At 41.1% G+C, this 24,161-nt stretch overlaps 1 protein-coding gene across 4 annotated transcripts in view; it reads left to right on the top strand.

Moving 5' to 3' along the window:
* CYLD (ubiquitin carboxyl-terminal hydrolase CYLD) overlaps nucleotides 1-24,161 on the top strand; it is a 239,003-nt gene that overhangs the window by 21,811 nt on the left and 193,031 nt on the right. For 2 of the 4 annotated variants that reach the window (XM_068355082.1, XM_068355080.1), the window contains exons 2-4: nucleotides 5,147-5,180; nucleotides 16,988-17,057; nucleotides 17,526-17,668. In XM_068355082.1, the coding sequence (XP_068211183.1) occupies nucleotides 17,015-17,057; nucleotides 17,526-17,668 (186 nt within the window). In that variant the 5' untranslated portion in view covers nucleotides 5,147-5,180; nucleotides 16,988-17,014. Of the gene's footprint in view, nucleotides 1-5,146; nucleotides 5,209-16,987; nucleotides 17,058-17,525; nucleotides 17,669-24,161 lie in introns of those variants that run through there. The other 2 variants (XM_068355081.1, XM_068355084.1) reach the window with 2 other exon arrangements.

The raw sequence follows: 24,161 nt of genomic DNA, 5'->3' as shown, positions 1-24,161 counted from the left end.
GGTTCATGGTATTTTGCTAGGAGCCTTCTCTTCTTCTGCCTCAACATCTGGAGTATCTAGCCATGATATTGTGCCAACGGCCTTACCACGTTGGAAACCTCGCTTCTCGTCTGTCCAGCGAGGTTAAGCAATGTCGGTTCTGGTCGGTACTTGGATGGGTGACCACCTGGGGACGCCAGATTCTGTTGCCACCTCCTCCGAGCCTTCCCTTCAGTTGACTGTGGCAAGGCTGAGGAGAGTCGCAGTACTTGTTCTCAGTCAAGCAGAGCTTTCAGCCCTACCTTGGAACGTTTCCTAGTTCTCTTTTCCTCATTGACCCATCTATAGTTCCAAACGGTCGCCTCAGGATAAGTTCCATGTGGGGCGGTCCAAGTTCCGGTGGTTTTAAAGCAACGATTAACAGGAATCTCTGGCCCCTATGGGACCAGCGGAACATTTAGACCTGCAATGGGTGTTGATCTATGGACCTCTTGATGGGAGTGGATATTCTCGTCCATTCCCCACATTTTTGATGATGTTCTCGGACTCGTCAAAGAAAAGGGGGGGGGGGGGCATGTTCCGGTCCAGGCCTATGGTCAGGACCTGAAGGATACCTCTCCATCATTCAGGCAGGCTTAGGGGCCGTAGTCTGGCCCCTCTACAGATCCTACAGCTCCTGCCGAGTCGCTCCGTGCGCGTCAACTTCATGGTTCTGGCGTGTTCTATCCAGCAGGGGACGCATTTTCACACCTTCGCATCTTGCAGTAGAGATACCGAGATGATTTGAGATACTCTCAATATCACCATCGGCTCTCTCATTCCAGGCAGAGGAATGTTCTCTCCGTCTATCCGAGCAGAGCCTCGTAGAGAGAGTGTACCTGGGGGTCTTTGGCCTTGAGTGTTCAGCAAGTCCTGGTTTGGGGGACCTGATCGCGACAGCTTGGAACCTCAAGCTTACGCTGTTCTTCCCCCAAGTCTCAGACCCCGAGACTCTGGCAAGATGCATTCCGGTGATGGTGGGACAACGTCGACGCCTGCGTCTTCCCTCCTTTGTTGTCTGTTGAGAATGGGTCTCAACAAGACCAGGTTGTCTGTCAACCTTTCAATGGCCCTGAGAGCTTCACAGGGACTATGCGCAGAACGGTTTCTGGACCCTCTGCTTCCCCTGACGGAATTCCCGGGAGAGCTTCTCCCAAGGCACAGGCTACTCAAACAACCACACTGCAACATCTTTCACGAGCCGGGGCGTCGCTTCGGCTTCATGCCTGGAGACACTACGCCTCCTCCTCAAGAAGAGACAACCCACTACAGTCGCGGGACGGAGGTCGCGTCATCTGCGATAGTCATCCGCAGGGGTCTTCCAGGCGAAGTGAAGAGTCTTCGGTGGTTGGTGTCGTGGGAGATATACCTCTTCCCTTGAGGCCTCTTCTCCAGCAACAACGATCTTATTGCCTTTCGGCGGGAGGAAACTCCTTTCCGCTCTCGGCAATGAAGCCTGTCGCTCAGCCTTTCCCTGACCTTCAGGCTTAAAAGGAATAACTTTTTCCTTCCCGCTGGACCTTTCCTCGCTCATGCGAAGCTGCGAACGTCCCTGCCCTAGTCGGAGTGAGACCTCCAACTTGGAGCATGGCTCGAACTTTCTAGTCCCTTAAGAGATCTTCTCAAGACCCTTTACGTCAGGCCTCTGATCGTATTCCGTCTTGGGTCTCCTGCTCACTCTGGCCGCGGCCAGTGTGTAAACAATCTTATTGGTCTCGTACGACTCCGCCCTTTCTAAGGAATGGGGGAAGGCAACATTCAGGTTCGCTCCTGAGTTGTTGGCTAGACTCAGAATCTTGGGGTCCCGGTCCTTCGGTCCAATTCCTTCAAGATTTCGAGTCACCATTCTGTATCTGATGTCCCAAAACCTTCTCCCCCTTGCCAGTAAAGGAATCGAGAGGTTAGCTTTGGGAACAGCTGCAGTTTGTCCTCAGTTGCAGCCGGTTTGGGAGCACAAGAAGGCCACGGGGGAGAGTCACCAGTATACCTCTTCAGCTCGGACTCAAGGACATTCATCTCGACCTGTCTCCAGACCCTCCCCCGTCACGTCGCCCTACAGCATGATGTCGGATACATCGCAACGCCCCTCGCCTTCGAGTAATACTACTCTGTGACGCAGGTGCTACAAGCTGGAGTCTGGAAGCGTCTAATGACCTTCGCATCCCGCTTCCTGCAGGGCGTGACCCACAGGATTTTCGATACGTTTTCTATCGCTCTGTGGTGGCTACACAACAGCTGGTCTAACCTCAGGCTCCTTTTTGGACAGGTAGCAGAAGGTTGAGGGCATTATTATCAGGTTTTAGTCTGCATGAACGAAAGAAGTGTCTGGCCCTTACTTCTTTCTTCATCATCCCCTCTAGCTGACCTCGAACCTCTGCAGGTAAACCATGCTTCCTTGTGTTCCGAGTATTGAGTCAATACTGTCGCGTCCCCCATACCCTGACGAGGTGATATTGGGAACGTCCTAACCCAGAGTTTCTACTGGAACTCCAGGTCAACTGCCTAGGACGGGTCACACTTCTTCCTTCACACAAGCTTATGTAGGCCACATGGTTCCTTGCGGAGCAAGGAACTTGTGAGGTGAGGGACTCCTTTTCTCGAGTGCGACTCACTCGGATTCTGAGTCCCCGGGTAAAGCCAAAGCCAGTATGGCTGGGGACTTTCCACCCTACCTAAGGGGTAAGTCACCTAATGTAAATAGCGTGGTTTGTATTTCGGTTACGGAACAAATGACAAATTTGAAGATAATTTGTATTTTTCCTTACCATACAAACCTTAGCTATTTACACATATTTGCCCGCCAGCCCTGTCTCCCAAGACAAGTCCTACCTCTAAGTGAAAGTGAGCATTCACCTGTGTGTGAGGGGGGGGGAGGGGTAGCTAGCTACCACTCCCCCCCCCCCCCTGCTAACTAGCGCGGGGGTAATACACCCTTGTTAAATTCTAATGGCTCGCCATTTCAGCTGCGCTAAAAGTTAAACCCAATGTAAATAGCTAAGGTTTGTATGGTTAGGAAAAATACAAATTATCTTCGAATTTGTCATATGTTGACTATTAATGGTTATAGATCCATGTTGAATACCATACTCAAGTATCTAGACTTTGTTTTAACTGCCTTTGGGTATTATTGCACATATATTTAGCTCTTTTATTACTGACAAACCTCCAGTTCTCAGAAGAACTTATTGGTATCTAGATGTACAGTATTACAATATCTAAAGAGTTTTTTTTTGTTTCCTGGAAAAATCTTTTTGTTAAAGATCTACTGCAAAGACTTTCCTTTTAGCTGTAGCATCAGCTAAATGCATTCGTAAATGATAAGCTCAGAGAGTTGAGATTTGTTTGTCATTACTTTGACAACTGATGGGTTATGGTATTAGTCAGAAATCTGTATCCCCTCTCAGTTTATTCAGTTTCTTTCAATATTTAGCTTTACAGATAAACTGGAAAAATTTGGACCAGGCTTCATCCACTTTGATGAGATACTTTTGACTTAGTTTGTCATGATTATTTGAACAGGGGATATGGTTTAGTGTTCAGAGGAAAGGATTTTGAGATTTAAGGCTGTTATTGAACAGTTTTGACATATTCTCAACTGCCAGCCAAGACCTGTTAAGTCTTAACTTTCCATGAAGTGTTGGACAAGCTAGTGGTTCACAGCAGTTTCATGATATCCCTCAGCTTAAACTGTCCAATTTTTGGAAGGCATCATCACTGCTTAAGGATTATCCAGCTCAATGGCAGTACGTTTTGCTGAATTGTACAGAGACCATTTATATTGGGAAAAATCCTCATGATTCATTCTAACATTCCTGAAATTTTCCATGCACCAACTCCAGGCTAGGACCAACATCTCCATCATTTTGGAGTGAATAGTTGTTGGTTTCAGCAGGAGCAGTTCCATATCAATTTTTTTTTTAAAATCTGGGCCTTATATTTTGGGCTCTGAAGCATCTATGGCATCCTTAAAAGAATGACCATTAATAGACATGTGTTATATGTTCACTATTGCTTACTTGAGAGATCAGTGGGCACCCACAAAGTTGCTGCTTTGGTTGGACATAGAAAATTTTTTAGGGCACCCAGAGGCCGTTAATGTCCTCATCTCCATATGTTAGTTAATAGGAATCACAATCATATAGAACACAATCTTAATAGACTGATGTGACGTTTGTCTCAGATGAATAATGGGCATCCTGTTACTCTTCATGCTTGAGATTATTGTATTTTGTTAGTATCTTGAGGCAGAAAACACGCCTCATTCGGTTTCTGAAATTTACGGGGTGCATGAAGCTATCTTAAGTAAATAAGGCCTTTGCTCCAGCCATCATGATAAAAAAACCTGGAGACACTATCTGATATGTATGAAAACTTAAAATAAGTGGATAGTCTTTTTGTCAAAGAAAATCTCAGAAAAATTTATCTTGCACACTGGGTAGTTTTGTTTAGCTTAAAGATGCAGTACCAACAGCTTAATCTACATTTGTTAAAATGTTGATGCAATTAATGGGAAATGGGGCTGCCATCTAGGAAATATGTTTTTGTATGCTTTGATTTGTTTCCTTGATCTAGCATTGAGCAATTTACCCTAAATCACATTTCATTCAGAATCCAATTAAAATTACTCATAAAGCTCATTTGTCTTTAGCATCTTTAATAGTTGCAGATGTTTTGAGTTATAACTTTAAGTAGAAACTTGATTATTTTAATTGCCCCCTAGTTTAGCATACATCAGCCAAGTAAACATTTTCTAGCTGTTGACTTTTTTGTACAACAATTATTTATCTCTTAATCTTTACTCAACCTTTTTTTGGTAATATAGCAACATACTGATTAGCTAGTTATATCATACAGCTTTGAATGGTGATTTTAAAGGTTACAGTAATTGTATATGACATATAGCTAAAAGCAGGGAACTTATATCTTTCTTTTACTGAATTAAAACAACTAAATGTTTTTCCACAGTAATATGTCATTCTTTTTATACAGTTTGTTTTCTTAGTTTGTGTGCTGAAGTTACACAAAAGCAGGAAGAAGCCTATTTAGTTACTTTATAGTATGTTTCTTTGCTTGGGGTTTGCCTTGACATGTTTTGCATATTCATTTGATTGTCTTGTACTTGTTTCAGATCTTTTTGTGGGAGTGAACCTTTTCAACGAATAGTGAGTAAAGCACTGTGATCCTTGAAAGGTTTTTATGGTGTATTTTTTTCTTTGAAGTTATTGTTGACTTACTAATACATTAACATAAAACTCAAGATGTTAATATTCTGCCATATAAACAGCGCAGTAGCACTTGAAGTTGATTGGAACTACTCTGTTCACATTCAATTAGGCAGTGCTAAGTTTATAGAGCCTTACATTTGATGTCCACATATGTTGAGTTCATGAAAAGTGGCTGTCATTTTTATATAAATTAAGAAATACAGTACTGTATATACTTAATAGTATGCCTGTAGACCTGTATATTTAGTCTAAAGTAGTGCACCAAGTTTATCATCCAGGCATTTAGGGTGAGGAGTTTTTTAGATTAAATTGTTCTTTTACAAACATGGCAAATTTTTTTCACTGATTTGTTAGTTTTTTTTTTTTATTCTTTGGAAACCTAATTGAGTTAATCTATAAAATGTGAGCACACAGTTAAGAAAAATATTCAGTAATAAAGGTTATAAGGTTGTAAGATAATCATGTTCTTACTTGCAGTTTTCTGATTGTAATCCTTATTTGTTTGCTTTCTAAATATAACTTTAGCCTTTTATAGGTTTATTTTGAAATATGGTAAATTTCATTTAATCCTACGTGGATACAAAATCCCAAGTCATTTATATTGGGTTACTTTTAGTTCCGTTTTCTATGGCCAAACAATCAAAAAGAAATCAGTGGATTACGTTATTTTGCGTTAGTGGGCAACTGCTGCACGTGACTCTCTTCTCTTGTATCAAACGATTACCTACAAGGCTTCTAGCCATGAAGGAGGTCAGACATGCCTTCCTTCTCTTCTGCAATCAGACAATCGCATTGCTTACTCTTGTCCTTGTAGTGCTTGTGTCTGATATTCTTTGCACTTGCATACTTCATTATTTGTGAGTTAAGAGTGTGAGCTTTTCGACATAAGTCAAATTCAATGCGTTCCTGCCTAGGCCAAAATGGCTGCCTCTGTAGTACATTCATGAGCTGGGTAGAAGTGGATCCTCACCCGCTTGGTCTGTTGTGTCGAGGTAAAAGTTGTTTAGTGAAATCTCTTATGTGAGTATTGTAGGGAGTGATCATCTTCCCAGTGGGATAGATATCGTTCTTGCTGTAAGAAACAAGCCAAGAGAGATTGTTCCCTCCTCCTCCTTTTCTTAGCGCAAGTTGGTTTTGGCGACGAACATTATCTCCCCACTTAGTTCTGTGTTTCAGGAGCCCTCTGAGGCTTTTGTCACTGAGGACGATGGCAGTAATTTTGTTAACATTTTATCACCTAGTGTTAACAATGCGCAGTATGAGATTGATTCTGTTCGTATTGTAGTTCCCCTGGCTATGACCGCTGTGCTCCCTGAGCTGGATCGGTTTGGTGGTTCTATCTCTGATTATTTTGTTTATACTGTATCTAGATCTCCCTCACCCGTACGAGTGTGCTGAGCGGAAATTTATATTTATCAGATTATGCGGATAAGATGTTCACTTTTTTAGAATGTCTCCAATCAGAACAGTGAAAGCATCTCGTTCCCAGAGGGATTAGAATTGAGCATGTCATTGCCCTTCATACTTAGGCAGTGGTATTGGAAGATCCTGATTACCAGTTACCAGCTCATATTAATGAGAAAGGCCTGCCTCATACGCCTAGGGGTCCTTGGCAGAAAACTGCTCTAAAGAGCGCTTCGAATGAATCGAGATTTGTCATCTCAGCTATGAGGGTGGTCGGACTGCTTCGGCTGTGTCCCCCCATCAGAGGTGACAATGCCTTCATGCTCAAAGCATGCCTCACCTTTCAAGCCTAATAATGCTGGGAAGTATATGTAGAGTGAAACTATTCCTGCCCTACCAAGAATTTCTTCGAAGAATACAGTTAGGCCCATGATGTGAGTGTACACGCCGCCTTATCTGCACGTGAAATTACTCCCCTGCAGTCTCTGCAAGCCAGCAGGCCCAAGTGAGTTGTCACCCCTGAGCGTCATGATGTCAACGAACGTGCCGCCATCGTTAGGATCGAGAGTATTCCTCCGTGTCATAATGATGCTAAGAAGTATGTAACTACTGAAGGTCCTCAACTAACAAACTTAATAGGCTCCAGGAAGCTGTTTGTGAGTCAAATTTTGCCCTAGGGTGTAGGCCTAACCTGAATCCTATGCCTATGATTTCCAGTTGGAAAATTCAATAAATAGTTGGGTTTCATATGAAATATGTATCAGGTTTTACAAATGTTGTTTTGCTTAGTGTATTAAAGGATATAATATTGTTTTATTACAGTTTTTTTATCTCTGTTATTTTCAGTTGGGTTTGTTTGTATCTCCGTATGTTTGTAAGCTATGGACCTTCTTATTATACGCACACCAGACTTTAGAGGGCGCAGTAGATTCTCTCCACATTGGTCCTGAGTTTCCCCTGAGTTTTACAAACTCTCGGCTAGGAATCAGCGAGATAAAACCTCTCCGTACGCTAATAAGAACCCTGTATCTTATGCTAAAAACATAACCACTAATCATCTAAATAGACCTCGTTGTAGCTCTCGGTCTGACGATCATGATAATTATGATACTCCTTTTAAGAAATGTTATTCTCTCAGATAATTCTTTGCAGGTACAAAAGGCAGATAAAGGGCGCAGAAAGTTACCCCTTTCCGTAGGATCACTCCCTTATCTGATGTAGAGGAACGGAACGGCAGACGACATAGACGTAGTCTTCTCCGTAGGCGTTATAGAAGGCAGAGTGCTGAGAACTCTCTCTTGCCTTGCAAATTGTGTTCTGAGAGGGGCTTCAACTCCTCTGCCTCCACCTCAGGATATACTGTGATCCCTCTTGATACGACTGTTTCTGTTTACGAAAATTTGATGTGAAACGAAAATTTGATGATGTGAAACTAGATATGAAGATTTTTTCGCATTATGTTACGAAAAAATTTTCATGGTACGAAAAGAGATTCGCCAGCAGGTCAAGAATGAAATAGTTACCCATTAAAAATATGAGCTCACTTGAAGAAAATGGGTTGTTTATACATAAAAGAAAATGTATCTATAGTAAGGGTAACTATATTAATAGTGCAGTACATATGGTTCAGTATATTGAGACATTACTGTAGAGAAGAACATTCTTATGATGAGTGAAATGGATTCCTCCCACTCCTCTGCCTCCTCTTTCCCTCATTACTGTACTCTTGGTATAAGAAGGATATAGAGGAAAAATTAAGAGCTCCCTTAAAAACAGAACAATCTCATTGGGATATTATTACCATTGATGACTCCCCGGAGAAACTCATTGCGTGAGAATACAAGCTCCTGCTAATGTACCCCCCTTTAAGGCCCCGATGTCTTATTGGAAACCTCATATTTTATTAAGATTATGAGCCCTATCTGCTATTTAAGGGGTTTGGATGATCCTCCCTGAGCGCAGACCGCTAACAGTGTCAGAGCTCCATACTTAGGTTTGATGTGGCTCTCTCTAACCAAACTAAGGACACAGTTGAGTTTTTGGGAACTCAAGTCTCTGCTCAGAAAACTTGCCAAAGGCAAGTAGATCCTCAAAGCTTTCTCCATTACCTTTGTCGCGCCAGAGACAATTTTACGTTAACTCTGGTGCCTTTCAAAGCCTGATTCCCATTGATCTGAATGTAGCTAACTTAGTACCATCAGTACTGGTGAAAAGATTACCGTATCTACTGGCATGATTTCAGAACCGGAACTGGCTAACATGAAGGTAGCAGCCATGTCAGCCATAAAAACATACTTCGGGATAGACAACTGGTCTGTGGCACTCATTTTGCTGTTTCTAGAAACCTCAAGGACGAGAACGTACGGGAACAGTTCAAGGCATAGAGTTCCTTCATCATCATGAACGTCTTCCTTTGGGAAAATTGTCTTCTGAAGAATCGCTACACTTTCTTAGATAGATACTTTAGATAGCTGTTACCTAGAGATGATCTTGTCTTATAAAACTTGGACCTAGTTAACTCTCCCTCCCATTTTCCATCCTCATATGTAGCTAATGCGGTTGAAATGATAGAGCAGTGGCACCAAGGTTGCCCGCTCCTCAGAAACATCCGAATAAACCTCTAGCCCACCCCTAAACAGAGACGTCGCCTCCCTCCCACGAATGCACAACAACCTGGGAGCCAGAATCCTAGACCCACCTTTTGTCGTAGAGGACATTCCTCTGGTAGAAAAGGACATGGTGGCAGAAGCTCATGCTAGGGAGGGCATGTCCCCCAGCTTATCACCAGGGGGGATGATTATAATGCTCTTGGCAAAGGTGGCAGAACTTAAGTGCCGACCCTTGGATGGTAGAAGTCCTCCGTTCAGGGTACCGGATCCCCATCATAGACTGTCCACTTATTCTGACTAGGAATTGGATCCAACCATACTATTTTAAAGGATCACCAAAAGACCTACTCTTGTCAGAGAAAGTCTCCAAGTTGCTAAACAAAGAAGCAGTGGAGGAAGTCTTCGATGACTCTCCAGGCTTCCTCAGCAATCTATTCCTGGTAGAGAAGCTGACGGGAGTTTAGAGACCTGTCATAGATGTCTCTTCTCTTAAATCTCTTTATTTTGCAGACAAGGTTCAAGATGGAGACCCCAAACTCCGTTCTACTTCCTTTTGACCATAGACGGGAAAGACGCCTACTTTCAGGTCGCCATCCATCCTGCCAAAAGGAAATACCTGAGGTTTCCTTTTCAAGACAAGCTGTTGCAATTCGAGGTCCTGTGCTTTGGTCTCTCTACAGCCCCTCAAGTTTTCACCAAAGTCTTTGCCCGTGTCTCCGTCAGGGCACATGCCATGGGCATTAGGCTCATGAGATAACTAGACAACTGTCTTCTCTTGGTAGAATCCCAAGCTCTCCTGTTGAAACACAGATATCTATTGGATCTGTGCAAGGAGTTAAGGGTCCAACTGAACCTGCAGAAGTCCAGCCTTGTCCTTAATCAGTCTTATCAGGTATCTTGACATGAACATAGACTCTTTGCAAGCCAAAGCCTTCCCTGCTGCAGAGAGAGTAGCAAGGTTCAGGACATTGGCAACAATCTTTCTGAAAGGAAAGCTTTAGCTTGCCCTGACATAGCAGAGGTTATTAGGCCATATCTCCTCGTTAGAGAAACTTGTCCTTCTGGGGAGGTTGCATCTGCGCTCAGTGCAGTGGCCTCCAAAGACCTAGTTGTCACAAGCTTCAAACCATCCAGCAACCCTGCTGCAGGTACCTCAGGAGGTGATATCAGACCACTAGTGGTGCCTGGACAAGGAGAAACTGTTAATGGGAACCCCTTCAGGTTCCTCCCCCACATCTTCTGGTCACAGATGCATTTTACCAGGGATGGGGAACTCATCTGGGAAAAAAAATAAATCTCGGACATAACATCTTTTTGATGAAATATCATGGAGAAGATGGTCAATGTAAGTCCAATGTGGTGCCTGGAGAAGAAGGATATTTTTTTACTTATGCAGTGTGGATTTAAAAAAATGCACTTGACTGATGTGCTGATATGACTTGAGTCCTTTATTTATGAAGCCTTTGCTTCCAAACAGCACCATGTAACAGTCTTTTTTGACCTTGAAAAGGCATGGGATACTACATGTAGATATGGTATACTGTACTTAAAACCCTTCATAATTTGGGATTGAGGAGAAAACAACCATTATTCATTCAATCATTTATTTCACATAGATTTTTTTCAAGTCTAAGTGGTTAAAATGCTGTCAGAGAGGAAATGTCAGGAAGAAGTTCCCCTGGGCTGTGTGCTAAGTAAGTCTATTTTTCTTAAGCCATTAATGGGATATCCTCTGCCCTTCCCCAAGATTCCCCAAGATATTCTCTCAACACTATTTGTAAATGATCTCTCCATATCATTTGCTGAAACTGGAATTTCAATGGTTGAGAGAAAGCTACAACTCTCAATTGACAAGATTATTTAGTGAGCAGATATGAATGGATTTAAGTTTATGACAAGCTAAACAGTTGTTGTCCATTTCTGTCATATTCGGGGATTACATCCAGATCCAGATATACTGTATGCATCAAAGGTCAACAGATCCCATGTGTAAGTGAAGCTAGGTTTTTAGGATTGATATTTGAGTGTAGGCTTACGTGGGTTCCTCACTTAAAGCATTAAAAGTTAAATGACTTGAGGCTCTGAAGCTTTTAAAAGTTTTGTCCTATACATCTCGGGGTGGAGACCACTAAACTTTTTTAAAGTTATAGAAAGCCTTAATTTTTTCAAAAATTAGCTATGGTTATGAAATGTACTCTTCAGCCACCCCAAGCCGATTAAAGATTTTAAATTCTATACACCAACCTACTTTATTATTATTATTATTATTATTATTATTATTATTATTATTATTGTTATTATTATTATTATTATTATTATTATTATTATTATTATTATTATTATTATTATTATTATTACTTGCTAAGCCACAACCCTAGTTGGAAAAGCAGGATGCTATAAACCCAGGGGCTCAAACAGGGAAAATAGCTCAGTGAAGAAAGGAAACAAAGAAAAATAAAATCTTTTAAGAAGAACAACAAGATTAAGATGAATATCTCCTATATAAACTATAAAAACTTTAACAAAACAAGAGGAAGAGAAATAAGATGGAATAGTGTGCCCGAGTGTACCCTCAAGCAAGAGAACTCTAACCCAAGACAGTGGAAGACCATGGTACAGAGGCTATGGCACTACAGAAGATTAGAGAACAATGGTTTGATTTTGGAGTGTCCTTCTCCTAGAGGAGCTGCTTACCATAGCTAACGAGTCTCTTCTACCCTTACAAAGAGGAAAGTGGCCACTGAACAATTACAGTGCAATAAGAAGAAATTGTTTGGTAATCTCAGTGTTGTCAGGTGTATGAGGGCAGAGGAGAATATGTAAAGAATAGGCCAGACTATTCAGTGAGTGTGTTTAGGCAAAGGGAAAATGAACCGTAACCAGAGAGAAGGATCCAATATACTACTGTGTGGCCAGTCAAAAGACCCTATAACTCTCGAGCGGTAGTATCTCAACGGGTGGCTGGTGCCTTTGCCAATCTACTACCTGGTATCAGATTGTCAACAAGAGTGTTTAGAACCTCGCCTATCCCAAATCTCCATGTTGACACTGGAGAATTACCTTTAGACCTTTACCCAAAGTCTTCTATTGTTCGGTATTGGTTTAGGATGCAAAGACTTCCTAATTCTTTATCCTTTCAGTTTGCAAACCTTGAAAGGCATTGCAGATATTTTGAGTTGCACCTAAAATCTCCTCAACCTTATGGTTTTGGGTAAAAACATTAGTAGACAGTATAGATACAGCGTGCTCTTATTTATTATTATTATTATTATTATTATTATTATTATTATTATTATTACTTGCTAAGCTACAACCCTAGTTGGAAAGACAGAATGCTATAAGCCCAAGGGCTCCAACAAGGAAAATAGCCCTGTGAGGAAAGGAAGTTGGGAAACTATAAGAGAATTAATTAACAATTGAAATAAAATATTTTAAGAACAGTGACATATTCAAAAGAATATTTCTTTTATAAACTATAAAATCTGAAAAAAAAAAAAACAAGAGAAGAGAAATAAGATAGAATAGTGTGCCCGATTGTACCCTCAAGCAAGAGAACTCCCCAAGACAGTGAAAGACCATGGTACAGAGGCTATGGCACCATACAAGACCAGAGAACGATGGTTTGATTTTGGAGTGTCCTCCTAGAAAAGCTTCTTACCATAGCTAAAGAAGTCTCTTCTACCATTACCAAGAGGAAAGTAGCCACTGAACAATTACATTGCAGTAGTTAACCCTTTGATTAAGGAAGAATTGTTTGGTAATCTCAGTGTTGTCAGGTGTATGAGGCCAGAGGAGAATATGTAAAGAATAGGCCTGACTACAGTGTATGTGTAGGCAAAAGGCAAATAAGCTGTAATCAGATAGAAGGATCCAATGTATTATTGTGTGGCCAGTCAAAAGACCAGTAACTCTCAAGTGGTAGTATCTCAATGTGTGGCTGGTGCCCTAGCCAGCCTACTATCTGTGAAAGATATCATCAACTCCATGGAAATTACCAGAGCTATCTTTTTGTAAATATTTTATTAGTATAAAAAAGAACATGACCGACTTAAAGCCAGGTCGCTCTTTATGAAACATGATGAAGAACATAGCGAATAAACTTTTATATATACTGATGACTCCAAATCTGATGCTGGCATTGAATTTGGTGTATATACACTAGTAGTGCTTTTAATTGTAGAGGTGCCCTTCCTGTAGTATCCTCTATATTTACTGCGGAACTATATGACATAATAACCGCTATTGAGAAAATAATGAGAGAAATAACAAATGTTATATCCCCTTGGAGGTATAGCATGATACCCCAAAAGTGGGAGACTACTCTTTGTCGTCTCCGTATTGGTCACACTCGGGTGACACGAGTTTCTGCTATCTAGCCAACACCAACCATATTGCGATGACTGTTTGGTACCCTTAATAGTGAAGCATTTGTTGATGAAAGCCCCACTTATAGCACCTTAAGAAATAGATAAATATTTGAGGCTTTAGGTGAGGATGGCAGGTTCATCCTTGCCAAGATTCTTGGACATGTGTCATACTTTGCTAGTGGCATTTTTAGATTTATTTCAGAAGCAGGTCTTCTGAAAGCTATTCAAGTTTTACAATGACATCTTCGCTTTTATGGTTTACATTTAATAATCTTTTATTCTTTATTCAGTATATAGTAACTGATGAGATGTTGGGATGCCAGAAAACTTAAAATCAATCAATCAATCAATCAATCCACATAAACATGCTAGAAATGAAAGTGGCGCAACTAGCATTACTTCACTTCACAAAGACTCAGAAAGGTCACTCCGTGGTGTAGATAAGCGACCACTCCACTGTAGTGATCTACATCCTCAAACAAGGAGGCGTAGGCTCTCCTGCTTTGCAATTTAGCAGTAGAGATTCTTGGGTAGACAGTCTCAGTTGATCTCTCTCGGCAAGGCTTATCCCCAGGAAAAGAAATGTCATTGCGGGCCATCTGAGCCGTGGAAGGACGACAGTTGGTTCAGAATGGTCTTTGCTTCTTTTAGTGGCAAAGAAACTTGTAACGTTGGGGGGTTACTTGTCTCTGGACATGTTCGCCACCCACCTGAATCAAAAATCCCGGTGTATTGCTCTCCAGTCCCAGACCAAACTGTAGTGATGGAAGATTCTTTTCAACACCTGTGGGGCTGTCTAGACGTCTACACCCTCCCACCTTTCTGTCTGATTCATCAAACATTGAACAGAACCAGAGCATCGAAGGGAGTCAGAGTAACGCTAGTGGCCTAAAGTGGCCAGCAGCGGAGTGGTATTCAGGCCTACTGGAACTTCTCACAGAAGTACCAAGAGATCTTCCAGAATGGCCTAACCTGCTATACCAATCTCACATAGGAAAATTCCACGACGCATTACATTTCCTATTCCTTTACAACTGGAGACTATCCAGCATCTCTTCCAAAAGAAATTTTTTTTCAAAACCAACTGCGAAGTAGCGTTCCGGATACCTCCGAAAGTCTTATGCAGCAGTTTACCAGGCAAAGTAGGAAATCTTCTGTGATTGGTGTGGTAGGGAGAAAATTGCTCCACTCAAGGCCACTGTTCTCCAGATTGCAGATTTTTTAATGTTCCTGAGGAACAAGAAGGCCCTTTCAGTCACGGCGGTTAAAGGCTACCACTCGGCCTTGAGCCAAGTATTCAAACTGAAAGGACTGGATCTCTCAGGCTCTTGGAAACTCTCGGCCCTGATTAGAAGTTTCAAACAGTCATGCTCTCCTCGAGAACTAAAAGCCCCTCCTGGGATGTGACTAAGGTCCTAAAGGCCTTAAAAATAGCCCCATACAAACCTATGCATAAAGCCTTAGACATTGACTTTATTTTAAAGATAGTCTTCCTCCTTTCCTTAGCTTCAGACAGGAGAATAAGCAAACTGATGGTCTATCTCTTCTTATGTCACATTCCAGAGGGTGGAGAGAACTATTTTTGTCATTTCCTAAATTTGTGGCCCAAACCCCAAATCGGGGTGATAATGATATCAGATTGGACCGTTTCACGGTCTTGTTTCTCAAAAAGGTAACTGATGACCCGGATGACATGTTACTATGTCCTGTAAGAGCAGTAAGTTAATACAGTACAGTATTTGAGGAGGACACAATATCTTGGGCTTAAACTCTCCAATATGTTTGTGAGCACTGGCAGCCCCAAAAAGAAAGTTTCCAGAAACACAATTTTTTTCTGGCTGGGAGGCTGAGAGAAACTATCATGAGAGCCTATAAATCCTCAGGGGAACCATCTCCAAGGGCCACCTTCGAGCATGTGATATTCGTGCGCTTGCCACAACCTTAGTGTTCCGCTAAAACCATTCGGTAGCACAAGTTGTAAAAGCAGGAGTCTTGAAGAGACAAACCACTTTTACAAACCACTACCCTAGACACCTTATCCATAGGCCCTCTTCTTGCTACACAATAAATAGTCTAACATTAAGCTCTTATGGCACAAGTAGCTACTCTTATCACAGGTATCGGTTATTCTCTGCACTATAAGGGTATATAGGAGTATAAAGATGAATGGCGATTTTGATCGGGCTTGAAGCCCCGTCACTTGAAATCTCCCTAATGCAAGTGAGAATACCTTGTTGTTTGTTTGTGTATATTGATGATACAGTATATTGAATATATTAATAATACGAACCACTTGATGTTTATATCACATCACCCTGGCAAAGCTCTCTACAATGGAACAAAAGGCCCTATCTTGCACAAGCTGGCTGCACTGTTCACAAATGATTCACTTTAATCTCATACAATTACTATAGTAATTGTATTTTGAGAGAGAAAGGCAGACTTTCTACCTTCACAGGACACTCTCCCACCTAAGGAAGACTCCCCATATAAATGACTCATAAGTTTGTATCCACATAGGAATAAACTACAAATTTTATATAATTTGTATTTTTCCTAGCTATACAAACCTGAGTCATTTATGAGAGACACTTGAGCATCCTCCTGCTTGCTCCTTACGCTTGACCTGCAGTTTCATTGTGCGAAGTATGACGCAACCAAACAAATTTTGATTAGCCAGTCATAGAAAGCCTGGTTAGTAGTAATCCCATATAAATGACAAAGGTTTGTCTAGCTAGGAAAATTACATATATAAAATTTGTGTTTATTGATGCCAGTGTATTACAGTATTATGTTATAGATTGTGTATGGCCTATCTTAACTAGATGCATACTATTTAGTGTGGTTACAAAGTGATGTGACAGCTATGGATTACAGTAACATTATAAGTAAGGTAGTAGGATTTAAATTTTGTTGTTTTGCCTAATTGTATTTGGATAGAGTACCCCAAGTTTAATGAATGGCTTTTAATATTTGAGTGAAATACCTAAGAAATCTTTTACATGAATGAGTTATTTTTGTGAAATGCACGTTGATCTTTCATCAAGAGTTAAGAATGCATCTTTTGAAATTGACCTCATATATCAAACTCGTGTGTTTTGAGTATTGCTAATACTAAAGTATATGGAGCTAAAGTTTTATTGATGAAATGTTATGGGAACTCCTTGTATATTTGCTTTTGCTCTACAGTATGACCAAGTGGAGGAAATTGTTGTAAATTAAATCTAAATTGAGAAAAATATGTGAGGTTAATTGTACTCTTTTAATATCCATGGTTAATCTACTCACAGAAATGAGTGGATAAGGAACATAAAGGGTTTAGGTGAATGCAATTGATTCCATATGTATATTGCCTGACTTTCAGACATATGTAAGACACCCAGACAAAACCATGGAAGGTAGTCGACGCAAGAGTCACTCCAGTGGAGCTAAAGGTAGGTAGAGACATACTTTTTATTTTGAATGACATATGACTAAATCAAGTATTATAAATTCTCCTTGGTCATATACTTTATTTCATTCTTTATGAAACAGCCAGATGAGGTTGCTCTATTTAATCAAGCTTGTTTATTTACTTCATATTTCAAGCTAGCAAGCTGTTGATTATATAGTAATTACATGTAGTATCTGTTATGTGAACAATAAAGGCAGTCTCTTTTGTTCAATCGCTTGCTTTACTGTGTTGACGGCATATGAAGACTGCTTTCAAATTTATATCTACCCAGAAGTGCAGCTCATAGTATATAGATGAAGCTTAGAGGAAGATAAGCACTGTATGTGAATTCATAAGTAATCATGGCTCTCAAGCTTCAGGGTTATGATAGATTAATCAAGTACAGTAATAGTATTCTGAGCTCATTAATTTCCTTTCCTCCTCCTGTTTATATGTGTGATTATCTCAGTTACTAGTGAGGAGTGCGGTGTTAGCGTTGGTGATCGTGTTGTATGGTTAAGTGAAGAATACCCTGAGCTTGGTTGGGTACGCTGGACTGGAAAACTCTCTGGCCCTGGGGATCCGTCAGGCTGGATGGTTGGCGTTGAATTTGTGAGTTTCAAGAATTTTACTAATGCTTACAGTTAATACTGCACTAATGCTATTTATTGCATTAAAAAAAAATTGAGTTTATTTAGACTTGAGTATTTTACAATGAGGACCCATTGTGAAGGCTTTGGAAAAACCTCACTGACGCTCATTAGTTGCACTGTAGTCTCATTCTTGAAATTGTGTACTGTAGTTGAGTAAAGGTACTGAAATAGCAAACAGTAATAGTATTTTGTATTTAATATGTTACCTAAATAACCAAGTAGTGTGCTCATTAGCTTCTAGATTTGTAAATAACCAACTTGAAATTTAACCCTTCTGTAGATTGAGATATTATGTAGAGTAGCTTATGGCATTTTACTCTAGAAATGATTGGAAGTAATGTTCTCAATCATTAGGTTTTTCACATTTGTATTATAATTTTTAGCATACTAGTGGATTATTTATACACAAGTACCTTGGGTGTAAAGTGGTTAGGTAAAACTATATATAATCTTTATATAAATTTTTCATGGGAACTAATTCGGAGCTTGACCCAGAATTAAATCTCAATATCTTGAAAGTCTATTGCAGTTACTATTTGATAGAATACCTGGGTGTGTGTGAAGGTGTATAGTAGTGTAAAAATTTTATATTAATTTTCATTCGTTCCTACACTTATAAAAACCATCGTCTTCTAATTAGAGTATATTGTCGCCAAAGCTGAAACAGTCGTTTAGACTTTAAACAAGGTAAACATATTTGGTTGCTGCTATGTGGTTAAGCCCCTCACACCCCACACATAGAGCAACCCTCACTTTGACTTCAGCCAGAGCCACATACACGTATACTCTGCTGCATCTCTGACTTGGTTGTTTAATCTTTACATTTTCTCTTTCCAGAGTGATAGTGATTTGCCCTTTTGATGTCCACCGTTAAGTCAGACGTGGTTTTCCTTAGATAAGGAAGGCCACCATCGCAGCAGGTGTATGAACAAATCAGAGGTGGACGGACCTCCATCAACTTTGTAGATTTTGCGAGGGGCAAGACTGCTGGCAGTCATTCCCTTATGAAGAATGTAGAGAGGGACTCCTTTACAGTGGGTGGAGTTTGCGAAGAAGTAGTATAGTATAAGGGGATGGTACTGAAGAAACTGTTTAGCTCTTTATGTTTTCCTCTCTTTGGGAACAAAACCAGCTATTTCCCCTGCAGTTTCTTCTGAGGTTGGATCCTCTGGGTAATCCATCAGGGGAAGGGAGACTACCTCCGATCTACTGGGTGTGGTTCTGAAAAGGCTGGTATAGGGTCCTCTCCTAGTTTGGCAATACGCCACTCCCTCTCTTTCAACCATCTCCCCCAGCCATGTCTTCCGTTGACAACTCTTGTGAGGATTTCAATCTATCTTAAGCTGTGGCCTTCGCTAGTTGCTGTGGCTGCAGAGAAACTTCTGGAGGCGCTAACATGTACCGATTCCAGAAGTCTTTTCCAGCTCCACCCTGCGGAGGAACTGTCCGGCGAGGCCCCTGATGACGAACCTTTTCCTGTAGAGGAATCCCCTGCTAAAGTCGAGTTGTCAACTGATGCAAAACTCTCGACTGCTGTGAAGAAGAGAAAATAGGAGTTTAAATGGCCCTGCTCTCCTTCTCTTGTCTCCTATTTTGACTGCTGTTTTGACTGGTTGTTTGGAGTCTCGTGAAACTTCAAATAATTCCCTTGCCTGATTTCATGGGGTGAGTAATGCTGCAACAAGTCCTGACCCTCTAGAAGGAAACTTGAAGGAAGGTTCCAGCACTCACGCACTATGTTCAAGGGATCGGAATGATAAGAAACCTATCCTAAGCACTACTGGTCAGGACTCTGTCCCTCTCTTGACTCTGGATGCTCTTAAGATGCTTTGGTGACTGAGTGCCCTTCCAAGAGAGCTGCGAAGAAGAGGGAAGTTTCCGATGACACTTCCTAGTCTTCTGATCATTTGTAATCATCTCTAGCACAAGGAGAAGAGGAGAAGGCTATGCACTTCTCACCTTTCTGTTATTTCTCCCCATGAAAACAAACAAACCAAGCATGATCCCCTCGTGGTCGATCTCCCCAGTCTGGATCTCCACGAGCATGATCATCCCGGTAATCTCTGTCTCATTCTTCACGAGCAAGGAGAATTTGTGCCCCTCTTCCTCTAAGGATAAGAAGTCTCACGCTTTGTTCTTGCTTGCCATGAGAGAGGACGTGATGTGCAGCTTGGTCTTGCTCCCTCGAGACAGAAAGGCTCACCCTTCCAGATTCCAATCAGAGCAGCGATTACAAACACCCTGATCACAACACGAGTTCTATAAGCGATATTCCTCTTGTTCTTGGTCTTCGAGAATATTTTCACATTCGCCACGATCACAATCGCTCCTATCGGGTGATAAATGTTCTCGAGCCCCCAAAAGGCACAATCACATTGAGGGAAATATTCTCGGTCTTGCTCCCCGCATTCAAAGAAATGCGGAGAGGAAACAATAGTTTCCACTTCTTGATCTCTATCAGTGAAGACCATTCACGGCCAGACTTCCCCTCAATGCTCCTCTCCTTTCAAGAATTCACGGTCCCATGGAGACCGGGCTTCTTCACAAAAAAGAGAGAGAGAGCTTGTGTATTGATTAGTTTAGTTTGTTAGTTAGTTAGTTTATGATTGTCTAGACATTACTATGTCTAGATAGGGGTTCTTTGCAGTTCACTAAGTACTTTAGTTTATGTGAAGCTACACTTAGGGTGTAGTTCATCAAAGATTTTACTATTGGAATTTCGTAGATATTAGTGGTATTTTACTTAATTTTTTATCATATTTTTTCACTTGTGGTATGATAAATTTACATTAATTGAAAAAAGAACTACTAGTAGTATATTTACAGTATTATACTGTATTAGAAACCTTAAAACACGGCATTCGATTTTGTCAGCAGACCAACTAGTTTAAGCAGATATGGCATTCCAAAAAACCATGATTTTTTAAAAGATAATTGTGCTTCATTAAAATATTTTTGTACTTTAGATTCAATTTCAGGTGCATTTCAAGCATCAACTATTGCAGTAGTGACTTTTTTACTCTACAGTGTCAGTGAGTGTGTACGTTTAACTGAAGCTATGTTAATAATGTACAATTACCTTCGAAAAGTAGTAAAAATTAAAATTCCACGATAAAAGCTACAAGAAAACTCCAATCCAGCTGTAATTTGTGCATTTTTCATGGCATTCATTCTTTAGAAATTAGTGTTGCTCAAATTTAAGGTAAGATCAGATTAATTTACTAATAAAAAAAGACTATGATAGGCTAAGGAAACTTAACTTAGGTGACAGGTGATGACAAAAAATATAATCATTTAGAAAAAAAACTATTTCTCAAAAGAAAATGGAAAAAAAATAATGCCCTATGAATTAAAATAAACAAAGGTTGCCTACACATTGGCATTCTACCACAACTAAGATCTGGCTTATATGACAATAACTCACTCGCCCATGAAAGTTCAGCGTTTTATGCCCACAGAGGAATGGGGCAAGAAACTGGGCCACAGCTAGTGGTGGTCATCCTCCTACTAGACATTGGGTATGATACAGTAATTGCTAACAGTTCAGATTCCTATTGTAAGTAAGCAAATAAATATTTTTTTTGGTACTTCCATCACTCATAGACTCGGTCCTCATAGCTATCACCAAACCCCCTACCACTGATTTGGGTAGACACAACAGCAGCAAGAGTCTTTCCGACAGACTGTCGTATCAACAGACTCTGAGAGGTTGAGCGACCTTTCTTTCAGTTCAATGTTTACTGTTACAGTAGTGGCTTTGTCTTCTAGGAAGGTGGAGAAATTTGTTCTCCACCAGAGATCATTGCTTTGATGTCTGAAGCATCACTGATACTCTACTCCTTGATTCTGTTTAATGAAGTGGTGAGGGAGGGTTTAAAGGGGTAGTTGAACGGTGAAAACCTCATCAGGAAAGTCTCGACCACCCTCTCCCTGAGATGCTGATGTTCACAGATGCATCAAAGGAAGGTTGGGGTGCACATTCGAGGGGCAACACTGCTTTGGAATTGTGGTCTGAAAAAGAGAAGGTTCTGCACATCAACCTCCTAGAAACATGAGGTGGAATTTTAATCCTGCAAGCATTTCAACAGAGTTTGATAGGGCACTCGATAGCGGTGATGAGCGACAACACTACCATGGTGGCCCACATCAACAAGCAGGAGGATCTGTGTAGGTTGGTGAGGTAGACACTCTTGGGCATTCGACCATGCTGTTAAGCTGCCAGCAAGATTTATTTCAGGTAAGAGAAATAAATTAGCAGACACACACTGCAGCCAGGGGCAGGTAGTAGGGACAGAGTGATCCTTTCTACCAGCGGTAGCAGAAAGGGTATTTTTCCTTTTTGGGTTCCCCAATAATTGATGTTTGCAACACCGTAACACACCTGAACAAGAAGCTTCCAGTGTATTGTTCTCCAGTTCCAGACCAGGTAGTAGTGATTGAGGATGTGTTCCAACATCCATGAAGCAAACTGGACTTACAGGCTTTTCTTCCTTTCTGCCTGATTCGTTGGTCATCATTAGAGCACTGGTCCTAATGGCTCCCAAGTGGCTACAAACCGAATTATTTACCAATCTGCTGACGCTGCTTGTTGAGGTACTGAGAGAGAGGGACCCTAGTGGGCTAGCCTCCTTGTCAGCCTCATCTGCAGAGATTCCACAACTCTGTGGTATCATTGTCGCTTGATGCCTGATGGTTATCCAGCCTTTCCTCCGAGCGAAAGGCTTTTCGAAAGGCACTGCATGGAAAATGCTTGATATCTGCGCAAATTTTCTGCGATTAGTGTCATAGATGGGAAATTTCTTTGATCATAGGCTCTGCAAATAGTTGCTGATTTTATAGTCTTTCTTCGCCGGGTGAAGCATCTCTCAGTTGCCGCGGTATAGGGCTATTGCTCGGTCATGAACTAGGTTCTCAGACTGAAAGGCTTGGACATTTCTAGATCATGGGAACAGTCCATGCTATGAGGAGCATTGAACAGTCTTGCCTTCCGAAGGAACTTGGACCTCCTGATAGGAACATCACGAAGGTCCTTAAATCTCTCAAAAAATCCTTGTACGAACTTCTGAAGAAGACGTCAGATCGCAATCTGGCACTGAAGACTTTTTCTGCTTGGCCTGGCTTCAGCAAAGAGGGTCAGTGAGTTACATGGCATTTTTTATGCCGATGATCATACTGAAGGTTGGAAGTAGGTCCTTTTCAGTTCATAGCAAAAGCACAGAATCTAGCGATCCAGGATCTAAGGTTTGAGATCTCCCCCAATGCTTCCCTTAAAGTGGTAACTAGCTATTGAGACAATCTGCTGCTTTGTTCTGTGAGGGTGTTACGACACTACCTCAAGAGAACTAAAATCTTGAAACTTGAGCGCCAGAGACTTTTTCTAAGGTCTGGTAAGGTTAAGAGACCAATGTCCAGGAATACTATTTCCTTCCGGCTTCGAGAATCCATCAAACACTCCTATGCTCAAGATGATGCACACAAAGGTGAACCCTTGAGAGACAGGGGCTCACCAAGTCAAGAGTGTTGGCTCTACCTTAGCCTGCTGGAAGAATCTTTCCATGGTGCAGGTCATGAAGGCCAGTTTGGAAACACCAGACAAACTTTACTGTCCAGTACCTTTGGGATATACCCACAGGTCGTTAGATAGCTTCTCCATGGGACCAGTTGTAGTTGCTCAACAGGTGTTGGTGCAAGTCCAGTTCCCTCATAGGACCAGTAGAATCGTGTCTTGAAAGCAGTTGTGATGTAAGTCTAGAGTGAAAGGTAAGGACTGAGAAATTTTTCCTTTCTTCCCCTCTCTGAGGGTGCAGTAGTCATACCATTAAGTTGCTAAACTGAACACCAGATGCAGGTAAGCTATGCACCAGATTTACTTTTCTCTACAATTTGGCATTGCATTTGAAGTATTTCCCCCCTCTTCCAAGCAAGGCAATTGATGGACCTGTTGTATTCACTTTCATTAATCATGTAATGCCTCTACATTGACTAACCATTGATGGTAATGTCCTACCCTAGTGCTGTTTGTATCTATATGTATGGAAAGGATTGACTGGAGTCATGACTTTTGTACCTCCTTAGAACCAAAGTACATTGGCATTTTACGGGTTCGGTTAGCCAAGCCAGTTTTGGTCATAGGGACATCGTTCTACGGATAAGTTTCCTATTAAAGGTCAATGGTTTGTAGGAAGAAATCACATATTTTTGAAGTAATTTGTATTTTTCCTAACTAAACAAACCTGAGACCTTCAAGTTACGTGGGCCTCCTCCATCATCCCGCGAGCACCAAGGGTAAACATCAAAGTGAGTGTTGCTCTATATGTCGGATTGGTAGGGCTTACTCACCACCTGGTGAACACCCATGTTTATCATGTTGAAAGTCTAAACTTCCGTTTCAGCTTCGATGTCATACTCCTATTAAAGGTATCGAGTTTGTATAGTTAGGAAAAATACAAATT

The sequence above is a fragment of the Palaemon carinicauda genome, chromosome 31 (genome assembly GCF_036898095.1).
Source record: "Palaemon carinicauda isolate YSFRI2023 chromosome 31, ASM3689809v2, whole genome shotgun sequence".
In the NCBI taxonomy this organism is placed as follows: Eukaryota; Metazoa; Arthropoda; class Malacostraca; order Decapoda; family Palaemonidae; genus Palaemon; species Palaemon carinicauda.
The sequence above is the reverse complement of the archived record's forward strand: the minus strand, read 5'-3'. Positions and strand labels throughout refer to the sequence as shown.